General features: G+C 33.6%; 1 protein-coding gene across 1 annotated transcript in view; it reads right to left on the bottom strand.

Moving 5' to 3' along the window:
• Positions 1-15815, bottom strand: part of LOC106881971 (heterogeneous nuclear ribonucleoprotein U-like protein 1) — a gene marked incomplete at both ends in the record, with an annotated part of 33401 nt that extends 17586 nt beyond the window's left edge. The window contains 2 exons of the mRNA XM_052967975.2: positions 12494-12581; positions 15634-15815. Coding sequence (XP_052823935.2) covers positions 12494-12581; positions 15634-15815 — 270 coding nt within the window. The remainder of the gene's footprint in view (positions 1-12493; positions 12582-15633) is intronic.
• Positions 15816-25798: the final 9983 nt, after the last annotated feature.

Consider the following 25798-nt stretch of genomic DNA (forward strand, 5'->3'; position numbering starts at 1 on the left):
CATAGAAGATGAGATGGTCAAGACTAAAATACCTTTAATCAGAAGTACTCAATTTATGAACTGAGCCAGAGTTAAACAACTACCTAGTCTAAAAGGAACAAAAAACTGTATTTTAGTTTGTTCTTTCTTCCATTTGTAAAAAAGATAACAGCATTTCAGAAGCAGTATCAAACTAGCAGACTCAGAGTTACACATTCAAACCCTACTTTCAAACATCCACTATAATAAAAGTCTATGAAAGAGATTTCCTCAACAACAGGAATTGTCACAACCATTGCGAAATATATATAACTGGAATATGAGCCACCAACACCTACCTGTCTACCCAAGAAGCTGATCTGGGCTCAGTAGTGTAGTACAATTCTAAAAATTAAATTTAAGCTAAACAAAACTTAAAATATCATCATCTTCAAGACACAGTTAAATAGAGAAATTTTGCAAGTGGGTCTGTTTTTACATCCTTTGTTGTTACAAAAACCACACAACACAATAAAGAGCTGAAGAGAAAGCCCCCAAGTGGTTGCTTGAGCTGCTAGAAATTGCAGCAAAACATCCTTCAAATCAAAGTTTATTATCTAAACAAACAAAAAAAGAAAAAGAAAAAATAGACATATTGGATAACATAATAGATGTAATATATCTGAAAACAAGATGGGATAGTTATGATTGAAGGACATTTGATCACAGACCATGGTTGGCATAAAAAGAAACAACATGAAGAGTTAGAGGGGTATCAACTGAATTACACAATCAATGATAGGACATAATTGCTATATTGAGAATATTAAGCTGTTTCATTATAAATTAACAAAATACCACTAAATACACATCTTATAACTTGTTTGTGTGTGTGTGAATATATATTCACACACACGCGTGCATGTGTATTTGTGTGTACCCTTGCCTTGACATTATGTGATGGTTGTAAATGAATACTACCCATTATACAAGTAATGTTTGTTTTCAGTTTTCCATGAAAAACGTCTGGCCATGATGAAATATTACCTTGCTTAGAAACAGGTGAGGTGAGTGACAGAAAGGGCATCTGACTACAGAAAAACTACCTCAACAAATTCCATCTGACCCATGCAAGCATGGAAAAGTGGACATTAAATGATGATGATGATGCTGTTGGCCAACAGTTAGTTGTTGGAGTGTTTAACAGACTGCTTTTCAGTATTTGTTCTAGCTCCCTGTATATTGAGTTTAAATCCTGCTATGGTAAACTATGCCTTTCTTTCCAGGACCTATAAAGTACCAGTACTATACCGAAGTTGATTCATCTCAATCTTTCTACCTGGAAGAATTTGGCTATGAACAGACCCAGAAAGAGATGATCACCACTAAGTTTAAAATTGCTCAAGAAACATTGTCATGATGGTACTCTTACTACTCTATTAGAGGTTGAGGAACCAAAGCTAAGCAAGTTGTAAAAATATATGTTGACAGGTTCACTAAGCCACTCTTACTCATAGTATCATAAGCACAGACGAGGAACTCCATAACCAGATGTACAGGGTCGCTAAAAATGGCTTCTGAGAGAGAATATTTGGTACCTTCCATTGGCTAGTCCAGGTTACATGAATAGCTTGAAAAGATAGCAACAACATAATTTTGTTTATTTTCACAAGGTAGAGGAGGAGACAGTCAGGTGATGTTACATGGTTGGCAGCAAGTAGGATTTGACAATGTAGTGACATCAAATAGTGATGGGATGAATTAAAGCTGTTCCACATGGCAATGTAACTGGTCCGGTGGTGTCAGATTACTTATCAGTAAGCAGCTGGGTTCTGGAAGGCCATGTTAATGGTATGCAGAAAATAAATAATCTCACTATAGACAAGCAGAGATTGCTTACTCCGCAATTATGCATGGGCATGATAGACTTAACATGTTATTTCTAGGCTTTCAACAACCAAGGGTTCAAAGTTAATTAATGATGGAGGCCCTTTATAATTAACAAGATGTATCTTTGATGACAACAAAACAATAGATCAGTTTTCCGGTTGATAGATACTGCAGACGTTGCAATATATGATTTTTTTTTTTTTTTTTTTTTACAGAGGCAGAGTTCACAACAATGTCCTCTAAGTAATTATGGAAGGATGCAATGTTCGAGAAGTTGTTCCTTAATCCAGGGTCTCCAGATAAGACAGAAATTTCCTTGTCCCTACACCTGACAGAGTACATTTGTTGTGTAAATCTTCCCTTGAAATCAAACTTACATGGTCACAAAGCATCTTGTGATGCCATCAGATGCTGTGAGTAAATCTGGAAATAATAGTCTTTCACATATAGCAAGCATCCCCTGGCAGTCAGTCTTTGTAGGTACATGTAATTTTTGTTATAGTGTACAATATTATCTGAGCATGAGTAAGCTCACTTTAATATTACAAACATTAAGAGTTTATGACAAATATGGATGTTTGAGAAATGCTGTTGAAATAGAGACAGGAAGCTTCTAGCTATATTAGCAGATACATCTAATGTTGAATGGAACATTGACATGACACATGTATATCATGACTCATACACTGTTCACTTCACTGACTTTTGTACATAATTCTATGTACTATACATGCACCCTTGATGAGTTGTAGGGTACCTGAACACTGTACACAATAATTTCATTATTATGTACACACACACACACATAAACATTTACATACACACACTGGAGCTTAAAAGGGCTGCACAGGCTGGTTCTCATTTTCAGTTGAGTAAACTGGAACAACATAAATTGTCTTGCTCAGGAAACAAATGAACCAACCAAAAACAGACTCAAATCAATGACCTTATGATGATGAGCTCAATATGCTAATCACCAGGCTATGCACCATGTGTGTGTGTATGCATGGTAGCAAAACATAAGCTTTGAATGCAGAGAATTTATGATGATTAGAATGAAATATGAAGTGGACATGCTCCATTGTATACATACTATTAGTGTACATGAACAAGAGAGTACAAAAGAGCCAAGAGAAAATCAGAACATAAGAGGAAATCGACGTAAAAGAGAAAAGACAGAAATGGTAGGAGCATGTTATATATATATATGAAAGAGAACAACTGCATAAAAAAGTGTCACATGTTCAAAGGAACAGAACTTCAGAAGAGAGAGACAAAGGAAGACATGGGACAATGTGGGAAAGAATGATTGAAGTTGTTGCTTCTCAATAAGATAAAGGATTGCAATGTCTGGTAACTCAATGTAGGAAATAACTTGATTACTTGTACAAGTTTGTTTTGCACATATAGGTACAGTAAAAGAGGCTAGTTAAGAAGCTTGCTTCACAATCACAAGCTCCTGGGTGCAATCTCGTTGCATATCTTAGACAAGAGCAATTTTATATAGCCATTGGTCAAACTGGACAAAAGGAAATTGTGTTGACACCAGTGAATGGATTGTACTTGTATTGAAAGGTCCTGCTTTGCTATATTGTGTCATGTTGATTCCATCCAAGAACTACACACTATTTGAAAGAGCTTGGAAGCTCTGAAAGAAATTGACAGATTCATTAAGGCATATACTGCTCTGTGTGTGTAGATAGATAGACAGATGAATATAGATACATATACACACATTTATATATACATATTTACAAATACAAGTCAACAGTGACTTGAAGTTTGTTGGCCAACAAACATAAAAATTCTGAATTCCCTGAGAACTTTCCTTGTAAATCACCACTTAGATGTACTGAGTGATCCTGCCAACATTGTCCAGTTGCTTTTATGTATAACTATGCATAAAAGGAAACATTATCTCTCCAAATTTACCTTGCCTGATCAGTACAAGCCTCACCACCACTACCACTCACACACACACACTGTTCACATTATAAAGTGGTTTGTTGAATGAGCAGTGGTAGTGTAGGGTTATGAGGTCTCTCTAGTTCAGCCTCATCAAGGACTATTAAACTCTCCTGTGTAGGTGCCATGAGAAAGTGCACCCTGGAAAGTGGTTGGCATTAAACAGGGCATCCAGCCATAGAAACCAAGCAAAATGACACATATCAGTAGCAACAGCTCCTAATGGGAAGGGACTCAGACCGTGATGACCTGTCCAACCTATGCCAGCAGGGAGGCAGACATAAAAATGATGATGGTCTGAACTGCACACATGTTGAAAATGTTTTATTAGAATTAAATTATTTGCAGCAATAAATATGCAGTTCTTTGTTCTATTTAATCAAGTTTGTATATATTTCTCATTTCATTTCAGACACATCTTTGAAGATGCAATGTTTTCAGGCCTGTATGGTTTGAGAAATTTTTGAGACTATCTTGTTCATTATAGAACAGAAGGTTATAAAAATCTCTTTAGCATATTGCACTCATTTGATGACTCTTTTGTTCAACTTCCAATTCTTCCTTTTCTTTGGTTGTATGTTTTAACTGAAGTTTGCTTTACACCTTCTTCCCTTCCCCATCCCAAATATATTGTTTCCATTGTAAATCATTTACAGGATATGAAAATACAACAAAGCTGTCATATTTCCCACAACTTGTTTCCCTATTTCTTTTTGTCTGGCTATCTATGGCTAACTTTCTTTGCTTCCAATATTATACATTCGTTCATAAACATCTTTTGATCTACCTTCTCTTCCATTCACTTCTTTTCTCTCAGTTCAACCACTGTGCTTGTATTACCTTTAATTTGTGATTTATACTTCTATCAACCATTATATTTACTTAATCTGCTTGTGTATTTAAATAACAAAATATTCAATTTTGTAGGCTTCAATGTCACCAAAAGTTTATAACTGTTTAAGCCAGCAAGTCTTTTTAAGAAAAATAAGGATGTGTTTTGAATAAACAGCAATTAGTTTATTTCATGTTAAGTATGATGATAAACATATTCCTATACATACACATTATTGTCTGAGAAGAGGAGTAAGTATATGAGAGAGAGATAAAGTGAACGATTAATGAAAATCTGAAGAAAAAGAAAGAGTTTAATGTCACAAACAGACATGTTTTAAGTTTCTGTACCTCCCACCAAACACTCCTCAACTGCCTGTCTTCTCTCAACTCCTACATTACAACACTTAGTGTTTCTCCATATCTTTTCTTGACTTATCTCTGTTCTGCATATGAACCAGTTTGTAAAATCTAGTAAAGATTTGTTGAAATATGATGTTACTTCAAAACCAACTGAAACTGAATGACCTGAGACTATAGTAGAAGATACTTGTCCCAGGTACTGCACATATATACATACACATATTTATGTACGTGTGTGTATATATATATATATATATATATATATATATATATATATATATATATCAACATCATTTCACATTCACAGCTCATGCTGGCATGAGAACACACGCACATACATACGGTAACTCAGAACAAGACAAAAAAAAAAAAAAATCACCAGACCAAAAACAGCCCCTGAAAAAAGTAAACACTTCCAACTAGATACATGAAAGAAATAAGATTTAATTAAATTACCATCAGCCCTAATGTGACCTTAGAAACAACTGCATATCAGAATGAGGTGGCCTTCACCTATGCTACCCACAACAAGCCCCAAGTGTTTGACTGTGGGCCTTCCAGCCAGTAACACCTCAATGATGTTCCAAACACATCAGTTCAGGAGATTCAAACCAGAAAAGCTAGGAGACCATTTGGCCTGGAGTGGGGAAGGAAAAAATGTATGATCATATGACTCCCCTGAGTTTTCCTGGACATGAACAGGCCTCTACTTGCCATGTAGAACTTGTACCCGATGTCCTCATGTGAAATGCACTGGAGAGAAGACTCTACCATTTCAAGTAGCAGTGAAATAGTCCTAAAAGACCAGGTAGTGTTGTTGTTCATGGCTGGAACCATCCTGATAATGTCTGATAACTGAGAATATATTTTCCTAAGACCACAGATAACATGTCCCCACCAAAGGCCACCAGTTCCTTCCTGACTATAAACATGAAGGCCACATTGAATAAGCTGAACATTTCTGAGTTGCAGTGGTTGGCAGCTAGAAACATGAGCACAGTGTGCCATTTCATTTCCAGTGTAAGATTGTAATCTGTTACGTTGGTGCCGATGATAAGCCTGTAAGAGAAATGAGGAGTTAAAATTTGGTACAAGCCATATAACATTACAAGGTTTCCTTCCATTTATGGCCAGCAAAAGTTTTTTACAAGCACTTAGTACATTCTTTGCATGTGTGTGTGTGTGTGTGCACGCGCGCGTATATTACATACCATAAATAATGCTGAATATTCATATTTAGTACCTCGCACCCACAATGTATATTGGTTCAACATAAAAAGTACAATTACTGTATAAAAGACATCTCATATGAGATAATGGAGTTGAAAACTAATGGAGAACTATATAAGCAAAGAAATTACAAGTTTAACTAACGTGACAAACTGATGGAGAGCTGTAAGGCAAATATGAACAAGAATATATAATGTTGGAAATTTTCTAATACAACATAATGTTAGTGTAATAATTTAACCATATAAAAGAGTAAAGCTGGAACACAAGACCCACCCAAATGGCTATCGACCATTCCAACTCCAAATCCCTCACAATGAAAGGAAGCCTTCTAGTGCATCATGTATAAGATATTTGTTGTCTTTTCTTACAGGGTCATTGTGCTACAATGATATAACATGAGAAATCTATCTCTCTCACCATACCCACTTCTATATATTGAAATTTCCCATCAACTGTACCTCCAACCTTGTCTATCAATCATTACATTCACCTCTACCCCCATCTTTAACCATCTATTATTCTCCTTTCACACTTTTATGAAAATACCCACTCTCTCCCCCTATCCCCCCCCCCCGGTCCACTGCATTCTCTCGTACTCTGAAAATTTGCTCTGACACTCCATCACTATCATCTTTATCTTTTTCAATCTACTCTCACCCACTCCATGTGTGATAGACATGTATCTTCTCTATAGCAAGACACCTATCCTTGTCCCTCTATAATATTTTAGCTTTAAACACCTGGCATAAAGCCACCTCGCCTCCTCAAATACCCACACTTCCATGTCAGCAGTGGGAGCTTTTTACTTTTTCATTTTACACCTGTTTTTGTTTATCAAGTTACTTTGCAACCTCACTAGTGCCAGTGGTATGGAAAAAAAAAACACTCAGTACCCACTATAAAGTACTTGGTGTTAGGAAGGGCATCCAACCAACAAACTAAGCCAAAGCTGACACTGGAGCTTGGCATAGTTCTGCAGTTTGCCAGATCCTGTCAAACTGTTCAATCTATGCCAGCATAGAAAACAGGTCAAATGATGACGATGGTGATAATGTTAAACTTGTAAAAGAAAATATGTGGCAGAATAAACAGTTCCTTATTTAACAAAATTATCCAGGATAAAAGCAAATAACCATAAGAACATGTTTGAAGTGAAGTTACATTATCAAATCTTTCCAATTAGCCAACATCTCTAAAAAAAAAAAAAAAATAATAATAAATGCTGTTGAGCATTTAACTACAGCAAGATATACCAACTCACTTCTGAGAAATGAGAAAAACTCATTAAATTTGTTGCCCTGCATTCCAAAAATGCATCTTGCACAGGGGTATCTTATCGGTATTACATTTTTCTCTGTCCTTAAGTTCATTATCATATTTGCTTGTAAAATATATTCACAGAAGTAAAACATAGAAACAAATAACTTACAACTGTGGACAAAGTATAATTAACTATATCAGCAATGAATTGGATCTCCTCAATTGATAGTCCAAGGACATTTAAATGACAATTGTTTAGTCAGAAAAGCGCATTCAAAACAAGTAACATCTGTGCTTTAATAAGAAAACTTTACAATCTGACAATATAGACTATGTAGCCTTGTGACAGATGCAAGTGCATTAGCAAGGATTATCACATATGATGGATATTTTAAAAAGAGAGAGGACATGAAATAATACTTCAAGAATGTGAAATACAATATATGGTAATCACAGCTCTCATCATACAAACATACTGCTTACCTAAATTAATAAAGCAGTCTACCAAATACAATCACATGGCTTAGGTTGGTCTGGAGAACTATGGCAGAAGACAGAAGACACTTGCTCAAGGGGCCACATAGTGGGACTAACTTTGAAGCTGGTAAGTGAACTTCTTTACCACAAAGTTATACATACATACACACACGTGTAGGTGTGATGCATGTATTATGTGTTGGTTTACATCTACAATTAAATAAAGGCTGTCAGGTACAGGCAGTTCTGCCAACAAATCATTTGCTCCCTTCATACTTTGAAGCCATATGGGGTAAGAAAACCCTTACTAGATAAACAGATACAGGTTAGCAACAAGAGCATCCTGCTGACAACTGCCTCAATAACATTCATCGAACCAATGCAAACATGGAAAAATGGACATAAAATGAACAAAGGAATACACACAGGTATATACATACATACACACACACAGACAAGTATATATTGGGTGACCCCATAAATAATGCGGTTTTTTAATACATCTTTTATTTTTCAAAATAAAGATAAACAAAGTTCTTTTTTGACTTAAAATATACTCCCCATTTTCTACAATGCTCTTCTATCTATTTGGTAGATTTGCAAGGCTCTTCTTACAAAATTCACTTGTCCGTGACGGAAAATACTCCTCCAGTACTGTTCTGACCTCGTCTACAAAATTCATATTTTTTCTGTCCAAATGAGTTTGAAGACTACAGAATAAATGATAATTAGATGAGGCAATGTCTGACGAATATGGTGGGTGGGGCATCGTTTCCCATTCAAGCTGCTGCAGCCTTTGGAATGTCATCCTCACTGTATGTGGCCAAGCATTATCTTGATGGAAGAACACCTTTCATCGTGAAACCAAAGATAGTGTAGTCAGCACTAGAAGGAAAAGGACTGAGTGGTTAAATGACCAAATCCAAGCTTCTTTTCTAGTTCTTGAACAGTTACGATAGGATTTTGCTCCACCAGGGTTTGCAGGACATCTTTGTTGAGCTCTACAGATCTTCCGGGATGAAACTCATCTTCTAGGCTGTAGTTTCTGACACTGAATTTCTGGAATCACTGCTGACACTGGCTTACGCTTGTTGTCCAATCCCCATATACTGCATTAACATTCCTCGCACTTTCCATTGCGTTGTTGCCTTTATTGAACTCATAAAACAAAATATGCCAAATATGCTCCTTTGTCACTTCCATTATAGCTTTGAAAGAATAACTGTTAAAATCAAACTGCACTCTTCAAAACTTGCACTAAGAATAAGAACAAGGTAAAATAACTACCTGCTTTTATAACAAGTTGATGCAGGTATTTTATCCTGTCCCCCTCCAACTTTTAGTTCATGCAATTGAAAAAAACCCACGTTATTTATAAGATGACCCAATACACACACAAACACCAGTGTTTACTCATGTACATAGAGTAAAGAACACACACACACACACAGAAAAGATATACATAATTCAAATCAAACAAAGACACATAAACCCCGCAAAAAATTACAAAATTTAGCAGGTAAACTTTTTTCCTGTAAACATTAGTTCTGATTTTATAACCTGCTCTATTTCCCCTTAAAAATTTAAACAGATAATTTGTGGATGTGTGTGTTTATATGACTTCCATAAGCTTTTTGCAATAAATACATGATTTACTAAATTATTGTAGACCTATTTCTAATTTCAAGACGGTCCCTTCTCAGTTCCTCTAAAACTTAATAATGAAACTCAATATCTAGATATTTTACATGAATCATAAGTTAACTTCCCCAAATCAGGTAAACAACTGGAATAAGGTTGTCAAAACTGCTAATAAAATTTAATTTCTCTTCCATCAAAGAGAAATATCTATTTCTTAAAATCATATTGGGTTGGCAACTAAGTTCCCACTGTTTCTTTTAAATTTTATAATTTATTGCATTTTTAAATTTTGGAATCTATCTTTTTCAAGAATTCTATTTTGAATCACTTTGGAATCTATTTTGTTTTCTTTCTAGTTAATTTTAGTTAATTTTTGTTTATTTTCAGACTGTTAAAATGGAATGTCAAGTTAAGAAAAACGAGCATTTTCTACACCTCCTTTTTGCTTTTAATCAAGGTTCTAAGGCTGCAAAAGCTGCTCACGACATTTGTGCTGTGTATGGAGAGGGTGCCATAGCTGAAAGAACCACTCGTGATTGGTATACCAAGTTCAAAAATGGAAATTTTGACCTCAAAGACGCACCTCGTTCTGACCATCCAGTTGAGTTTGATGAAGAGCAATTAAACCAACTTTTGCATGAATATTCTCATCAAACAACAAGGGAACTGGCAGAGAAAATGGAATGCTCCCACACTGCTATAGAGAAGCATTTTCACTCAATGGGAAAGGTTCAGAAGTATGGAGCATGGGTTCCGCATGCTTTGAGTGACAACAACAAAAATCAAAGAGCCACAATCTCCGCTGGTTTACTTGCTTGTCACTGCTCAATTCATGGACACAAACAATGATTTCTTCACCGAATCATTACTGGCGAAGAAAAATGGTGCCTGTACATCAATATGAAGCAGTGTAAGGTATGGCTTAGCCCTGGTAAACAAGCGACACCGTCCATGAAACAAGATCTTCATCTGCATAAAACGATGTTGTGCGTATGGTGGGACTGGGAAGGGATTATCCATTACGAATTGCTTGAATGGAACCAAACAGTCAACACGGAACTCCATGTTCAACAGATGGAACAACTCAACACGGCTATTCAAGAGAAAAGACCTAATCGGCAGCATGGAGTTCTTCTGCTGCACGATGACACCCGCCCTCATATCACCAATATGACCTAGGAAACCATTGAAACACATGGCTGGGAAGTGCTGCCTCACCCGCCGTACCTAATTTGGCACCAACAGATTTCCATTCAATACTGATGCAGAATTGAGAGCTTGGTTGGATCAATTTTTCAAGTCGAAATCAGGTGATTTCTACCAACAAGGTATTGAAAATCTTGTTGGATGTTGGGAAGAAGTTGTAAACAAAAAGGGCGAATACATTATTGATTAATTAGTTGTTATTTTTTATTAAGCCTTTTAAAAAATTTTAATTAAAAGAAAGGTGGGAACTTGGGTGCCAACCCAATAGATGCATAATATTCTTTTTCAGTCAATGGACCAGAGAATAATGGTAGCCTACATGGGGTGGTAGAAAAAGAATATTTTGGATGAAGTAATGGTCATGTTGAAGTACGAAAGGTGCACATCAAGATATTTTGGAATCTACAAACCAACAAAGCCTACAACATCAAGTTTGCACTTTTTGCAGTTATATGGAAGATGAAGGCTACAACTTTGACAAATGGTTGAAAAGTTGTATAATATTGAAATCAATTTGAATTTTAAAAGATTTGAGATAAATTTCCTTTGGCACTCTTTGTAAATGTTAGCAAAAGGAAACAATGGAAAATGACTTTCAGGAACGGCTATCAAATTGTCATTCATAAAGAAATTGTAATCAAATCACAAGACAGGAAAAAAAAAAAAAAAAAGAAGATTCTCATAGACATTACCACTCACTACATAGAGACTATCATTTACTATGAACATTTTCAAAGTTTATATTGAACACTTTTGGACTTTTTTTGAAGCAGTCACTTTCAACAGGCTGCATAACTGCCTACAAGCAATCTGACAATATCACTCACTTGTACACATTTTAGAAGAGTCTGATGATTTCCTGTCACTCTACCTTCAGATGCAGAATAAACACTACTGTAGAGTTATAGCAAAATACTCAACTACATATTCTTTATCATAATTTAGTAATTTTAAATTGTGTAGTAGTGTATATTATACTAAAGCTCTCTTATTTTATATTACAAAATAGTGAACAATTATTACTAGGTTACCTGATTTATCATATTTTCCATATTAACAGACACTGTCTTCCCTATTAGTCCATGATTCACACATTCAAATGACTAAGATATATAATTTTAGTTTCATCCATGTTTCCATGTCGGAGAGAAAGACAGTCACCTTTTTATTTCTTAAGTATATATATTTTTTTAATCATTAACTTAATACCTAGGTATTTTACATGTTTGTAGGTTAGCTCACAAAAACAGCAGGCAAAACAAGTAATTCAATTTCTGCTCTATTAATAAAGGATATACAACATACATGCACACACTATTCAGTTATTCAACTTGAGAATTAAATGTTCAACAAGGAAGAATTCCTGACAATATATTATCTATCTACCAAGTAAAAAAAACCCAAAAAAACTAAGCATGTCAATATTACCAGTGCTGTTTTAATTTTGTACTATTAATACACATTGATACATTTAATCAACCTAACTGGGTTTTAGTGGAGAAAATAATATTTGCTTCCTTGAAAGATAACTGTTTCAAAATCTAAGTGTTGAGTAAATCAAACTTTCTAATGGTGACATACACACATAAACAGCCACACATTAAAAAAAAAAAAGTTCGATGAGAATAATCTGAAAAACAAATGTTGTGATGGTGACGTTTATGAATACCTTTCCTCTGGTTACACCATAGGTGGCCCTGGCTCCAGCCCAAGTGAAACAGAACCCATCTGGCTCAGTCAAACTCTTTGCTCCATAGCTAGATAAAAATATACATATAACAATACAAATCCATGTGGCAAAATACATAACCTATATCTAAAAATATAGCAATACAATAAAATATATATTTGTACAAATCAAATTAAAGTTAAACTAAGCTTGATTCAAATTACTTTGTTACTATAAACATGTCAGCATACTTTGAGCAATTAAATGGTGTAGTGCTTAATGCATAGTGTCTTCTAGAGGATTTACTGACAGGCTAGATTTTGTTTAGGTAGATAACCTGCTAGAAGAACATTACTTGAATCATGGCTAACACAACTTGAAAATGAGATATATATTGACAGTTAAAATTTGCTATATCTCATGAATCCATTGTACTACATTAAGATTGACTTTTAAATTTGTTTAAGCTATTATTAATATAATTACTACACAAGCAAACATAAAATATTACTTGTAGAATAGTAACATTAAGCTGAAATAGAATTTAGTAAAATTACTTAAAATGTACATTGATCAAAGCTACAACCTTGCTACAATACCAAGGACATAGCGTAAGTCTTGGAATATTTAAAACTGTTAGAAATTTTTTTTAAATAATTGTAAGATAAACTGACAAGGTTTGTTATTCAAAAGAATGTAAATACAACAAATTGAACACAAAGGTTTCATTACTGTATTATTAACAATTACAGGGGATAGAAAGTTTCAAAGAGGAAAACATACTAATAACTATTCAAAGTATAAAATTAGGTAGAATTGTAATTTTAGAATATAAATATCATTTATTATATCACAAGACATTTTTGTATGTTTATTATCAACTTGAATCACAGATAAATATGTCTTATTCATTCATTACACTGTAGCAAACCACTTGAAACTAAAGCTTTCGAGTATCATTCATTAACTACTCCATTAATTATTAATCTTACTGAATAGATGTTTGAGTAGAAAAGCAAACGTTTTCAAAGAATAACATTAATAACAACTATGTGAAAACTTAGTTCATTTAACACAATATATTTAACCCTTTTGACACCAACCTGTGTGAGACCAAATGTTCTACAATACAAATTTCCTATTTCAAAGTGGTCTTGGTTAAAACCTGCCATTAAAATTTCATGCTAATTTATGTTCCAAATTAATTATTAATGACAAAGTTATTCAACTAAATTCTTCATTTTCCTCAAAATTAATTAAAATGGAGGTATTGTATTTCAACAGAAATATGATAATAGGAATAATGATATTAAGAGGACAAATATGAAAGAATCAGCTGAAAACTTTTAACGTAAAATGATAAACATTATATCATCAATGACAAAAAGTAAAAGCAACAAGCCCACTGACAAAAGTCGATAACGCAGTGGTCAGGCAAGTGAAAAGCACACAGTTAAGTACCATCAGAGGACTTGTTCTCCATCTCAAATCAGTACTTATAATGTATAATATCATACAGAATTTTGTCAGTGAACAGGCCGCGGTCTCAAAGCGACGAAAATATTTTGGCAAATTAAATTTAAATGTTGAAGTGATCTAATGGCTTTTGTGTGTTTCCTAAATGGCTTATAAACACCTTCCATGCTGCAATTGTTTTTGTTCCAACACACGATCTCAGATCAGGTCACTTGCTATGCAAGTACATCTCCGTGTATATGTGTATGTATGTGTATATATATATATATATATATATATATATATATAAATTTTCAGTAAATTTTGTAAGGCCTAAAGACAGAGTCATTATTTGAATTTATTTTTGTTTCGGTGTGAGTGCACTTCTAGATTCAAATACCCTTGTAAAATTCAATTATGAATTTATAGTTAAAACCATTTACCAGATTCATATTGACATTTTACTCAGTTATATATTTGCAAATGAAGACCCAATCTTTGAATGGATATATTTTCCTTCTGGTATTTCATGAAATACCAGAAACAGTTTATGGATTCAAGTTGATTTTTTTTTTTTTTTTTTAACAGTGGAAAATATAGTCCTTTAATTTAATACAATTTATTACAAAAAAGTCACTGTTCAGTTATGTAGGTCTGTGATTACTGAAGAATTAGAGAAATTGTAGCAAATAACTTTTTCAAAGTATATTAGTAATTCCTAATAAGTTAGCTGGCACCTTTTGTGAGGATGACATTTGATATGAAGGTTGAAGGAATGTGTGTATAAACATTCATACATATATCTATACACACACATACAAGTGTGTTTAGCTATATATACATATACTCACATTTATACATATGTACATGTGTATATATACACAAGCAATGTCAAACTTTTCCATGTAAAAATGAATACGTATACTCTACTAAAAAGTAGTGAGTAATCCTTCAGTTTAATATTAAATTGTTCTTATATATAACTTCACTTAAAAACAAAATGTATATATAGGTATACATATGAATGTGTATGTATAAATGTATATGATAGCCCTATAGTGAAGGAAGAATGGAAGTGCACAGTTACAAATGTGCTCAAACACAGCAGGAATCTTGTCCTAACATCCATTGCTGTTGTGTCTTCCTATGACAGGGATGTATATAAACATACATACATATATATATATATATATAAAAACATGTACGTGCCCATGCACCTATGTGTGTTAGATATATATATATATATATATATATATATATATATATATATATATATATACACACACACACACACATTATGAAAAGAAAATCTAGAAGCAGAAACAACCAATAAGTATTAATATTTTTTTACATCCAAAGTTCAAATTCCAGTGTGACCTACTCTGCCTTTCATCCCGCCAAGGTCAACAAAACAGGTACTGGGGTCAATGTAATCAATTATACCTTAGAAAATAGTGACTAAAAATAATCACTGTTCAATAAATGAAACCAGTAAAAGAATATTCGAATATAATTTTTAATATAACCCAATATTTTTAATATACTTGAAAATTCTTTTATTATCTGTTACTCTAAGATATCTATGTGAAAGAGAATAGTTAATCTAACTTGGAGAATTGTAATATAACTTGATAAGTCATGTAGTAAACAGAAACTGAAGAACAATAGGAAGCTAAAGTCCTTACCAATCAGCGTCAATAACTAAATTTAAATCGGAATTGTAAAAATCCAGAGCAGTGACTGCTTCATCAATTCTGGGTTCATCTGGTCCTACCTCAGCTTTGGCTGAAGGCTCCTGTTGTGGCCATTTTGAAGGTCCTCTTGTTGGAATGCTGTGATAGGAAAAAGCCAGTTCTTGCCTTTCAAAATTAAATCAATTTTTAAAAAAAGCAAAAGCAAAAAAATTGTTTGGTTCAATAAATAAAATAACTGTTCTTGTCCATAGGGTTAAAGCAAATTAAACTTGAATGTTAAGTCTTATCACATGAACAGTAACAAGACAAAAAAATAATACTCTTCAAAACTTTTTCACTGGTTAGTTTTCTTTAAAAGTTGGGACAAAATCATTTCAAACTTTAAAATAAGCAATATTGTTGAAACATGACATTATATATGTAACTTCTTCTAATCCATAATTTTTTTTTTGTCATTAAGTTCTAAAATTGATTTCATTATTAAAGTTGGAAATATTTCAAAAATTGTTTTTGTTTGGGATTGCTTAATACACACACACACACACATAATAATAATAATAATGCAAACATTAGTAATCTTGTTAAGCTCCTCACAGTCACCAAAGTGAGTTTCCCCAAGTCATCCTTAAAGTGAATAACTTCAATTTTTGAATATATGCATGCTCATATCCTGATAAATAGATTATGTATTTAAGACATAAGGCTGTACAGAGATGACGGATTAACAACCTGCTACATAAAGAGAAAAAAAAGACAGGTTAGAATAGAAATAATAAGTACTTAATTTTAAAATTATAGCTAAAATCATTATGCAATCAACTTCCTTTACACTGCATTATGTATTATAAAAAGACAAATGTGAAATTTATATATGACAAAAATCTTTATCATCAACAAATAAATTTTTAAGAACATTAAAAGGATTTCCAATATTTCCTGACACAAAGATATTTAGTCAGATCACACACAAACTCAGTGAAAAACAAGACTATGCCTAAACAAGAGCAGCCAGAGAGTGAGAGAGAGTATCACTAAGCTATCGTCTATAAACACAAGCTATTTAATAAAAAATAATATTAAAGTTGGCTATAGTTGGATGATCATTACAAATATATTATTCACTAACATATAAAGAGACACCATTAACTCATCATTTGAATGCAAATGCCTGATAAATAGTGACCACCTTAAAAAAGCATTACTGAACCAAGTTCTTGATGTCAGATTGAAAAAAAAAAGATAAGTTGGGCTCATGGAGAATTCATTCAAAAGTTGACATACAGAACACATCCATTCCTTATCAGTAAGTAAACCAATAACTAAATGTCATTTTCTGCTTCAATGAATCTCTGTTGAAGAAAAAATACAATACATGCATGCAGCTTTTCTACATGTTCCATACAAAAAGTCTCTCAAAATGGGGGCATTTTTAAAGAGCTCACTTCAGTTACAGGTCAGTTAATTTAGCTTTAACAGATAGAATGAACACTGCTGGCAGTTTATTTGAGTCAAACCACTTCCACTGACAAATGGAAGTGGATATATAACAAGATGAGATATTAAAGCTGAACTGCTTTTGATAAGAGGCTGGTTCATTCAAAGCTGATCTGGCAGTTATAAAATAGCAAATGGGTTCAGAGTTAGACTGTCTGACAGGCATCAAGAACTCTGAAGTTTAACATCAGAAACCAAGCCACTCACATTAAGAACTTTAGAGAAAACTCAAAATAAATGAATGAATAGAACTCCGCTTCACATATACAGTACCCTTGCTCACTTTCTCTGTCAAACACATTCACAAGACCAATACAGCAGTAGAAATACTACAGTATACACACTCCCATATCTCAGTTCTAGTTTCTTTTCACTCATGTTGCCATTGGCCTTGAGGAAAGCATGACTGTTGTCACTCGCATTACATTGAAAATCATTAGTGTTTATAATCTACTGATGGATATTTTGAATCCTGAAAGACCAAGCAACTTATTTTGTGAAAAAAGAAAAATATTCTATACAAATATTTGTAAAATGCAGCCCACAGCCCTACTATAATATGACTATTGGTATTCCTACAATGTCATTGAAAAAAGAAAAGAAAAAAATTCACACCAAATAGGTTTAAGAAAACCCAGAAAGACCTAAGAAAAATAGCAAGATAAAAGCAGATTTATTAAATTTAAGAAATAATAATAATAATAATAATATAAATGTTAAACCAAAGAGACTAAAAATTTGCATTAATTGTATTAAAAAAAAACATCTCGTGATTTTATAGCTGTGTATGCACATTTATACGTGTGTGTGTGTGTGTGTGTGTGTGTGTGTGTGTGTAACAGTAATTTCTGTGGTTTTAAAAGAGTTAATATTTCTTGTATCTTACTAAGCAAACAATATTTTAAACATGTATTTATTTTTTTAATTACCAAAGATTTATGTATATAGATAAATTTCCAAATAAAAAAAAAACAATTATACAGTATAGAACATTTTCGTATATACAAGTACACAACTATAAATTTTCTAATTGTTGGTAGTTTAATTTTTTCCTAAAAGGCTCTTGAAAATGATGTGCATCAATCTATTTATATATACCGTGACAAAGTTCACTTTGAACTAATAAAATTATCCCATCTGAGATAAGTGTGTATGTGTATGCATATATATATATACACACACACACACATGTTAAAAGCATGCTAATCTATTTTAAGGCAAATTTGGGCAGTCATTGACAAATGGAATTCAATTAGATTTAACTGCAAAATTTTATGACATCAGTGATAAAAGCTGAAACTGAAAATAACAAAACTGATGATTTTCCATGTAAGAATAGAGTAAATTTATAGTAAATAGCATCACAGAAACAACTGTAGAGGCATCAAGGAAAATATTGGTACGGAAATAAGGCTGAAAAGAAATTGAACAAATACAGAACAAATATGTCGCTAAAACATAGCTAAAATTGTCAATGTTTTAGTCAGGTGGTTCTTTGGGGGGGGGGGGGGGGGTAAAGTGAAAATAGTGGGGTTGTTGGTTTCATTTACTTTCTTTTATTCCAGATGAGATTTTCACATCTGAAAATCATCAATGGAATAAATTTTCTGAAAACAAATCAATACATTTCTTTTTCCTAACACAGATCAATTCCATCATTTTCTTTTTTAATTCTGATAAAGTTATATATGAACAGAAATAAATGCAGAAATATTTCCAAACACAATCCAATCACCTTAATTACAGAGCTATGTTGTTGAGTGCTAGATATTTCTTCTCACTAACTACCTTGTTACTTTTTGCTCATAAAACATGCCAATGCAGATTACAGTCATCTCTGATCCTAGAGACTGTTTTTGAAGTGCTTTACTTTCATGCAACAGTCAAGTATAATGCCACCAATTAAAATTCCCATATAAAACAGTTGTATCATTTCTAGTTAAAACCCACAAAGTAATAATTCTACTGCATTATGATATTAAAATCTAATATTCTTCATACAAAACTCACTAAATTAATTTTAATTATTTTTACACAAAGGGATACTATTTCCATGTAGAAGTCACTTCATTTAAATGCTTAGTTTCTATAGCAAGATTTGGCATTAGAAATAAATCAATATATAAGTAGTTTTGAAACAAAAATAAGCAAACACACAGACACATACTTCCAGCAAAAGTATTTATTGAGTACTCATGTTTTTGTACTAAGACACCATTTATATAGTGATTCAAGGACCACAAATTGTCTACACACACTCACATTCATTCACGAAATTATTTTTTAAGACTCAAAAGAAGTTTTCAGCTTAAAGAAAATTTGTACAATATATAAAGTGAAGAATGGTTTAGTTTACTTCTACTCCAACAGCACTATCAATAAATTATTCTGAAATATACATATTAAATAGATTGTATTTGATAAGCAAATAGATTATATACAAATACATAGATTATAGTGACCAAAAAGAAATTCAATCAATTAGCCATTTTCAGGTATATAGCAGTCTATTTGTTAACATCCAGTCACAAATTTGACTGATTTAAAAGTGAAAGCTAGTAATAATACAAAACAAAACAAAATTATTTCTAAACTGAATTCTTGAAATCACGGGACAATTAAAGACTAAAGATGAGTTTTAATATAAATTTCATATTAAACTGTTCCTAACAAATATTCACTTTATGTTGAATGAAAAATAAATTACACTTTTTAATATATATAAACCTTAACTTGTGTATTGATACAGTTAATACTTCCCACTTCTAATAGAGATTGGCTTAAATGAGGGGGCTCTTTTACAAGACCTAACTACAGGCTAAAGGCCCAAAATGAAATTAACAGAATCTATTGTCAAGAGGCAAGGATAGGTGATTACAAAGAAACACAAGGTACAGAACAATTGTAGGTCTGTAAACACAAACATATGTATATACAAATGTGCATGTGGATGCTTTCATGTACATGTGTGTATGCATTTTTCTGTGCATGTGTTGAGCTTATGTCCTTTCCACTTGCTTGTATTTTCAACCGTCTTTCATGCCTGTCTACATTTTCTTTTAATTTTTTTCAATCTTCATTCTATTTTTTGCTTCTTTTTCTTCTTATCTACATTTTCTCTTCCACTCCACAAATGTATATTTTTCTCTCTCTGTATATACATGCAATTATGTGTGCATCACCTTAACATATGTATGTGTTTAATGTGTATCTGTGTCCATGTCTATTTACATGCCAACTATTTGTTGTCTTGGGAGGGTCACTGCACCAAAAAATAACACATGTACTGGTTCAACATCACTTCTTTATCATTAGTCAATTGGTTAAATATCTAACCAACTAACTGTTTCATGTGCTGGTTAAACAATAAATCAGCTGTTTGTCAAAGTCCTTTCTCTGTTATTCATGACCTCATCAATGACTCAAGTGGCTTGACAATGTTCTTCTAAGCCTATCACTTCCACAAGTACTACACACACAAACACATATCTACTGCTCAAAGATCTTTCAAAGTAAGATAACCCAGACAATGATTGCATCATCAGTATTTTTAAATATTTTCATGTATATAGACCTGGGATGAGGTGGTGAAGCATGACCTTCGAATGTTGGGCCTCACAGAGGCGATGACGAGTGACCAAGACCTTTGGAGATATGCTGTGCTTGAGAAGACCCGGCAAGCCAAGTGAGACCGTAACCGTGGCCTATGTCAGTGCATCATAACTGGCCCATTTAAGAGTACCCTTCAATCATTGGGCAATAAATTGTGCTTGCGAAGACCTGTTAAGTCAAGTGAAGTTATTGTTGTGGCTGATACCAGTACTGCCTGGCTGGCTCCCGTGCCAGTGGCACATAAAAGCACCATTCAAGCATGGTCAATGCCAGTACTGCCTGACTGGCCCTCATGCCGGTGGCATGTAAAAAGCACCCACTACACTCTCGGATTGGTTGGTGTTAGGAAGGGCATCCAGCTGTAGAAGCATTGCCAGATCAGATTGGAGCCTGGTACAGCCTTCTGGCATGTCAGTCCTCAGTCAAACCATCCAACTCATGCCAGCATGGAAAGCAAATGTTAGACGATGATGATGATGACATACTTGATGGTTAAATATAATGCACATAGAGATTTCCCAAAAAATAACTGAACTGCCCAAAGATCTATCAAAGTGAAATTGCCCTGTTAATTTCCTCCACTATGTTTTTAACATTTTTGAAAAATTTTCTGAAATCAACTTGATTTTGTTTTTGTTGATGAACACAAAATGATTAAGGTGCAACAACTAGTATTTATTATCTTTGTAATAATCTCTGCATTTGTGCATACATACATACAAACATAAAACACATTCACTCTTCCATGTCTGAATGGGTCGGACAGGATTTATTAAGACGGATATTTCTACAGCCCAATACACTTCCATATATATGAATTTGTTTAAGAATTGGAATTTCAAAGAACAAGGGAAACTTTGTACATTGTCTGCAAAGACCTCAGCAACTGAAACAAACAACTAATTCTAAGAATTACAGTCACAACTTATAGTTTCAAAATAATAAATACATTTACAATTGACCACTGCCAAGAGTTTTTTAGGATGTGTTCCATTGCAAAAGATTCTAATCCATCAAAAAAAAAAAAAAAAAAAAAGCAATAATTTTAGTCAAAATAAGAGCAATTAATTAAATTTATAGACATTCTTTCATTGCATAACAAAAAAAAAAAGAAAAAAAACTGTGCTCAATGTCATTAGTCCTGAGGACAGCTACAGCAAATATTATGAAATAAGTCATAACATAGTTTGGGAAGTATAAAAAAGTGAAAATGGTAGGAAGTTATAAACAGATATATCACATATTTATGAATTAAAGACTAGTGAAGATAAGAAAAGATTTTATGAACAATCACAATAATTAACCTGGTCAGTTTGTGACCAAAGGAAAATAGAAAAGGTTTACATAAAAATGCTCAGCAATTACCACAAAATAACACAATCTTAATACAAGTATAGAAAACAGGCATGCAGTAGGCAAACTTGTTACCAATGTGTCGCCCAAACTGAAAAATTACATCTCTTTCTTTTTTAGAAACTGATGGTAGAATATACCAGAGTAAGAAGCTCAACATGTTAAATTAGGGATATATGGTTTATGAAAAAGAAAAGTTAAAATGATGAAAGAAAATCTTGTTTTCTTGAGTTGGCAGCAAATTTACATAATTTTACAGGAAAGTAACTCATTTTGCACCAGTTACCAGACCAAATTATTTCAATACTCTTTAATTTTCACTTTAGGGAGATCTACTCCAGACTATAGGAACCCAATGTCACCTAATCTTCTCAATAAGACTATAATTTGCTAAGTACCAACCACTTTTCTACATATCTAACATATCACAAGTGACTAATACAGGCATAAACACTCTTTCTGTCTTCTAAGTGACCACCAGTAGTTTTCATAGAACCAGATATAACTGTAGACTTGCTCATCAGGTCAAAGGTTTCTTGAGTGATTACTCTGTCATAGCATACATCAGTAAAACTTTCTCTGCTCTACACTATTAACTCTGTTATGCCTCCTATACTCTTCAGTCTAAACATTAATGACCTCTTGCTGTCACTCCTAACAACTGCAGCCTTAAACATTCACACCTTGATACTCAGCACACAGACATCATCCTCATATAATCAAAATACCTCACAAACCAATTTCTGCCAGACATGCAATGCTCATAAATGGAAATCTCAAAAAAAGAATTTCCAATGAGAGAAACATAACCTAGTTTCACCCAACAGCATCAAATGAACAATCTTGCAACACTACACAAACAACAAGCAGTTAAAGGTCTTGATCTTGATCCACATGTGAAGACTCAAAAATTGTCTAATGAATTTCATGGTGACCACAAATTTACAATATTGTTAAAACATCCCAAAGAATAGGCCTCTTTTTCAGGGCCAGAAAAATACTTCTCCCTTATCAAATCTTTGTCCTCTACTAAGTTCTCAAATGGAACACAGTAACTGCACATTACAGCCCTATGGAACTAGTTCCTTCCCACAGGTATCGATACCTACAAACTACAAATCCAAGTTGAACATCAATTGCATCAGCCTAACTGAGAGAAGCTACAAGCCGGAGATATTTCCAACACCATCTCTTTTGATTGTAGGAAAACAAAGAAGCTAAAATTGTGAACTACACATGCCTTTCATGCTCTTGCAAACTTACTCACTAGTCTCTCTCTTATATTCATACCATCATCATCTCTCTTTTCCTCTTTCCAACTGCAGAAGTCATGTATTCACTGCTTCAAAAAGACACCTGTTCCTGTCCCTCTATCATACTTTCACCTTCTTCAATACTATAGACCCGCTCAATTGAGGGGTCTTGTCTTGCAAGTTACTTGGTGACCTTATGCAAATACTTGTGCCACAAGGAAAAAACATCCAGTAAATTCTGTAAAGTGGTTGATGTTGGGAGCCAAACTAAAGCAGACATTGAGCTTGGTACAGGTCCTCTGGCTCATCAGTTCCTGTCAAACCGACGAACCAATGACAGCATAGAAAATGTGCAATAAACAATGATGATAATGATGATGATGAACACAAGTCTACAGACTATTAGACTACTTATGTCTACTCTTCAGGTACCTGAAGAGTGGACCAAAGGAGTCATTAGTAAACTACCAACGAAAGGGAGATTTGAGCAACTGCCAAAAGTGGAGGGGAATAACACTGTTGTCAACACCAGGTAAAGTACTGTGCTCGATGTTGCTGTTCCAGTTGAAGTTTGCACTAGATGAAAAGCAGAAAGAACAAGCCGGATTTCAACCCAGCAGATCGTGCCACAAGCAAATATGCACACTGTGCAACACTATAGAACAATAATAATAAACTTCATTGATTTCAAAAAGACATTTGACAGTGTGCAAAGAGAAACCTTATACAAGGTTGCAAAAGTGTATGGAATACCAGAAAATTACATCAGTCTGATTAACAGTTTCTACAACTCAATCTACTGCATTAAAACAGATTATAGATATATTGGTTTTAAGATCATCACTGGAATAAGACAAGGTTGTCTCCTACCACCAATGTTGCTTTTGATGTTCATTGATTTTGTTATGTGAAGGTCAATGGTGGGACTGGCTGTAAGCATACCATGGTTGGCGAGGGCCCAGCTAACAGACTTGGATCTTGCCAATGACATAGCCCTGTTGGCCAAGAATCACCCAACATTACAAGAAATGACAACAAAAATGGAAAGGGAAGTGGCGAAGACTGGGTTGAGAATCAGTGGTCAAACAACGGAAGTAATTCTAGTTGGGAAACAAGTAGAAAGTGTACTTGTGAAAGTGGACAAGAATCAGTTGAAGAAGTTACAAGCTTCACATATCTGAGAAGCATAGTGACATGCAATGGCGATGCAGAATTGGAAAGTCAGTGACAGTATTTAGAAGACTGACAACACTTCAGTGTAGCAATAACGTAAGCATAGAGCTGAAGATTCACCTGAACAATACTGTCAATAACGATCAATGCAGCTGAAACCAGGAAGACGACAGCAAAAACTGACTGCCAACTAGACGTACTTCATCAGCGGTGCCACAGAAAGATCCTAAGAATCACTTATTGAGGCAGAGTGACAAATGAAGCCATTCTCCAAGCAGCATGAGTAAGGCCCCTGTATGCAATCGTAACCAAATGACAAATGAAAATGGTTAGACACATACTAAGACTGCCAGAGGAGAGGCTTGCGAAAACAGCCATGTGCTGAATGCCACTGGAAGGTAAGAGAAAAAGAGGCTGGCCAAGGAATACAAGGTGTAGTACCTTCAAAGACGACCTATACAGACTGAACATAACTTGGGAAGAAGCATGATAGTTAACCATAGACAGAGATAATTGGCAATCACTAACTGTCCCAATGTGCTGCTCAAAGGCGCCAACAGACCTAAGAAGATAAACTACTAGTGAGTTACAACTTATTAAATTAGCAATATAATTGGTATGCAAACATAATGTACATAGCTTAAATATCTACATAAATTAAGCAACATTTATTTTTAAAATATATTTCTAAATAACTAAAAAAATTTCTCTACTCTTTCAAATGAACAATTTAAATTGTCCAAAAATCTAACCTAAACTTTTGAAAGTCACTGGCATTCGCTGAAAATAAACTGTCAAACACTAGCAAATTCAGTAATTATTTACTGCTATTTCAAAGCATGCTTATGATGTAGGAATGGTCCAAAAATTAAACTCCCTTATATATTTACAGGAAAAGTTATACTGTCTTCAAATTTAAAGTTATATTATCCTCAAAGTTATAAGCCTCAATGCAGCACTAAATGCAGTTAAAAGAATGAATGAATTCATCCTAGTCAAACAGAAAAATTTTCCAAGCTGCATAAAACATATCTTTTAGTAGGTTAAAATTTTTTTTTTAGTAAAGTAAATTTCAGAAAAGATAAATAATACAAAACACTCTACCAATAACAAATAGATGTTATAACCCACCCTGATATTTTTCTTTATATTTTTTCCCCTATATACAATTCCATTAAAGCATCCCCCACTCTGCTGAAAAACATTAAAAATAGTTATCTTAATATCTGATGTCTAGGAGTGTTCATATCACAATTGGAATTATATTTTAA

The sequence above is a fragment of the Octopus bimaculoides genome, chromosome 5 (genome assembly GCF_046866305.1).
Source record: "Octopus bimaculoides isolate indiv1 chromosome 5, ASM4686630v1, whole genome shotgun sequence".
Lineage (NCBI taxonomy): Eukaryota > Metazoa > Mollusca > Cephalopoda > Octopoda > Octopodidae > Octopus > Octopus bimaculoides.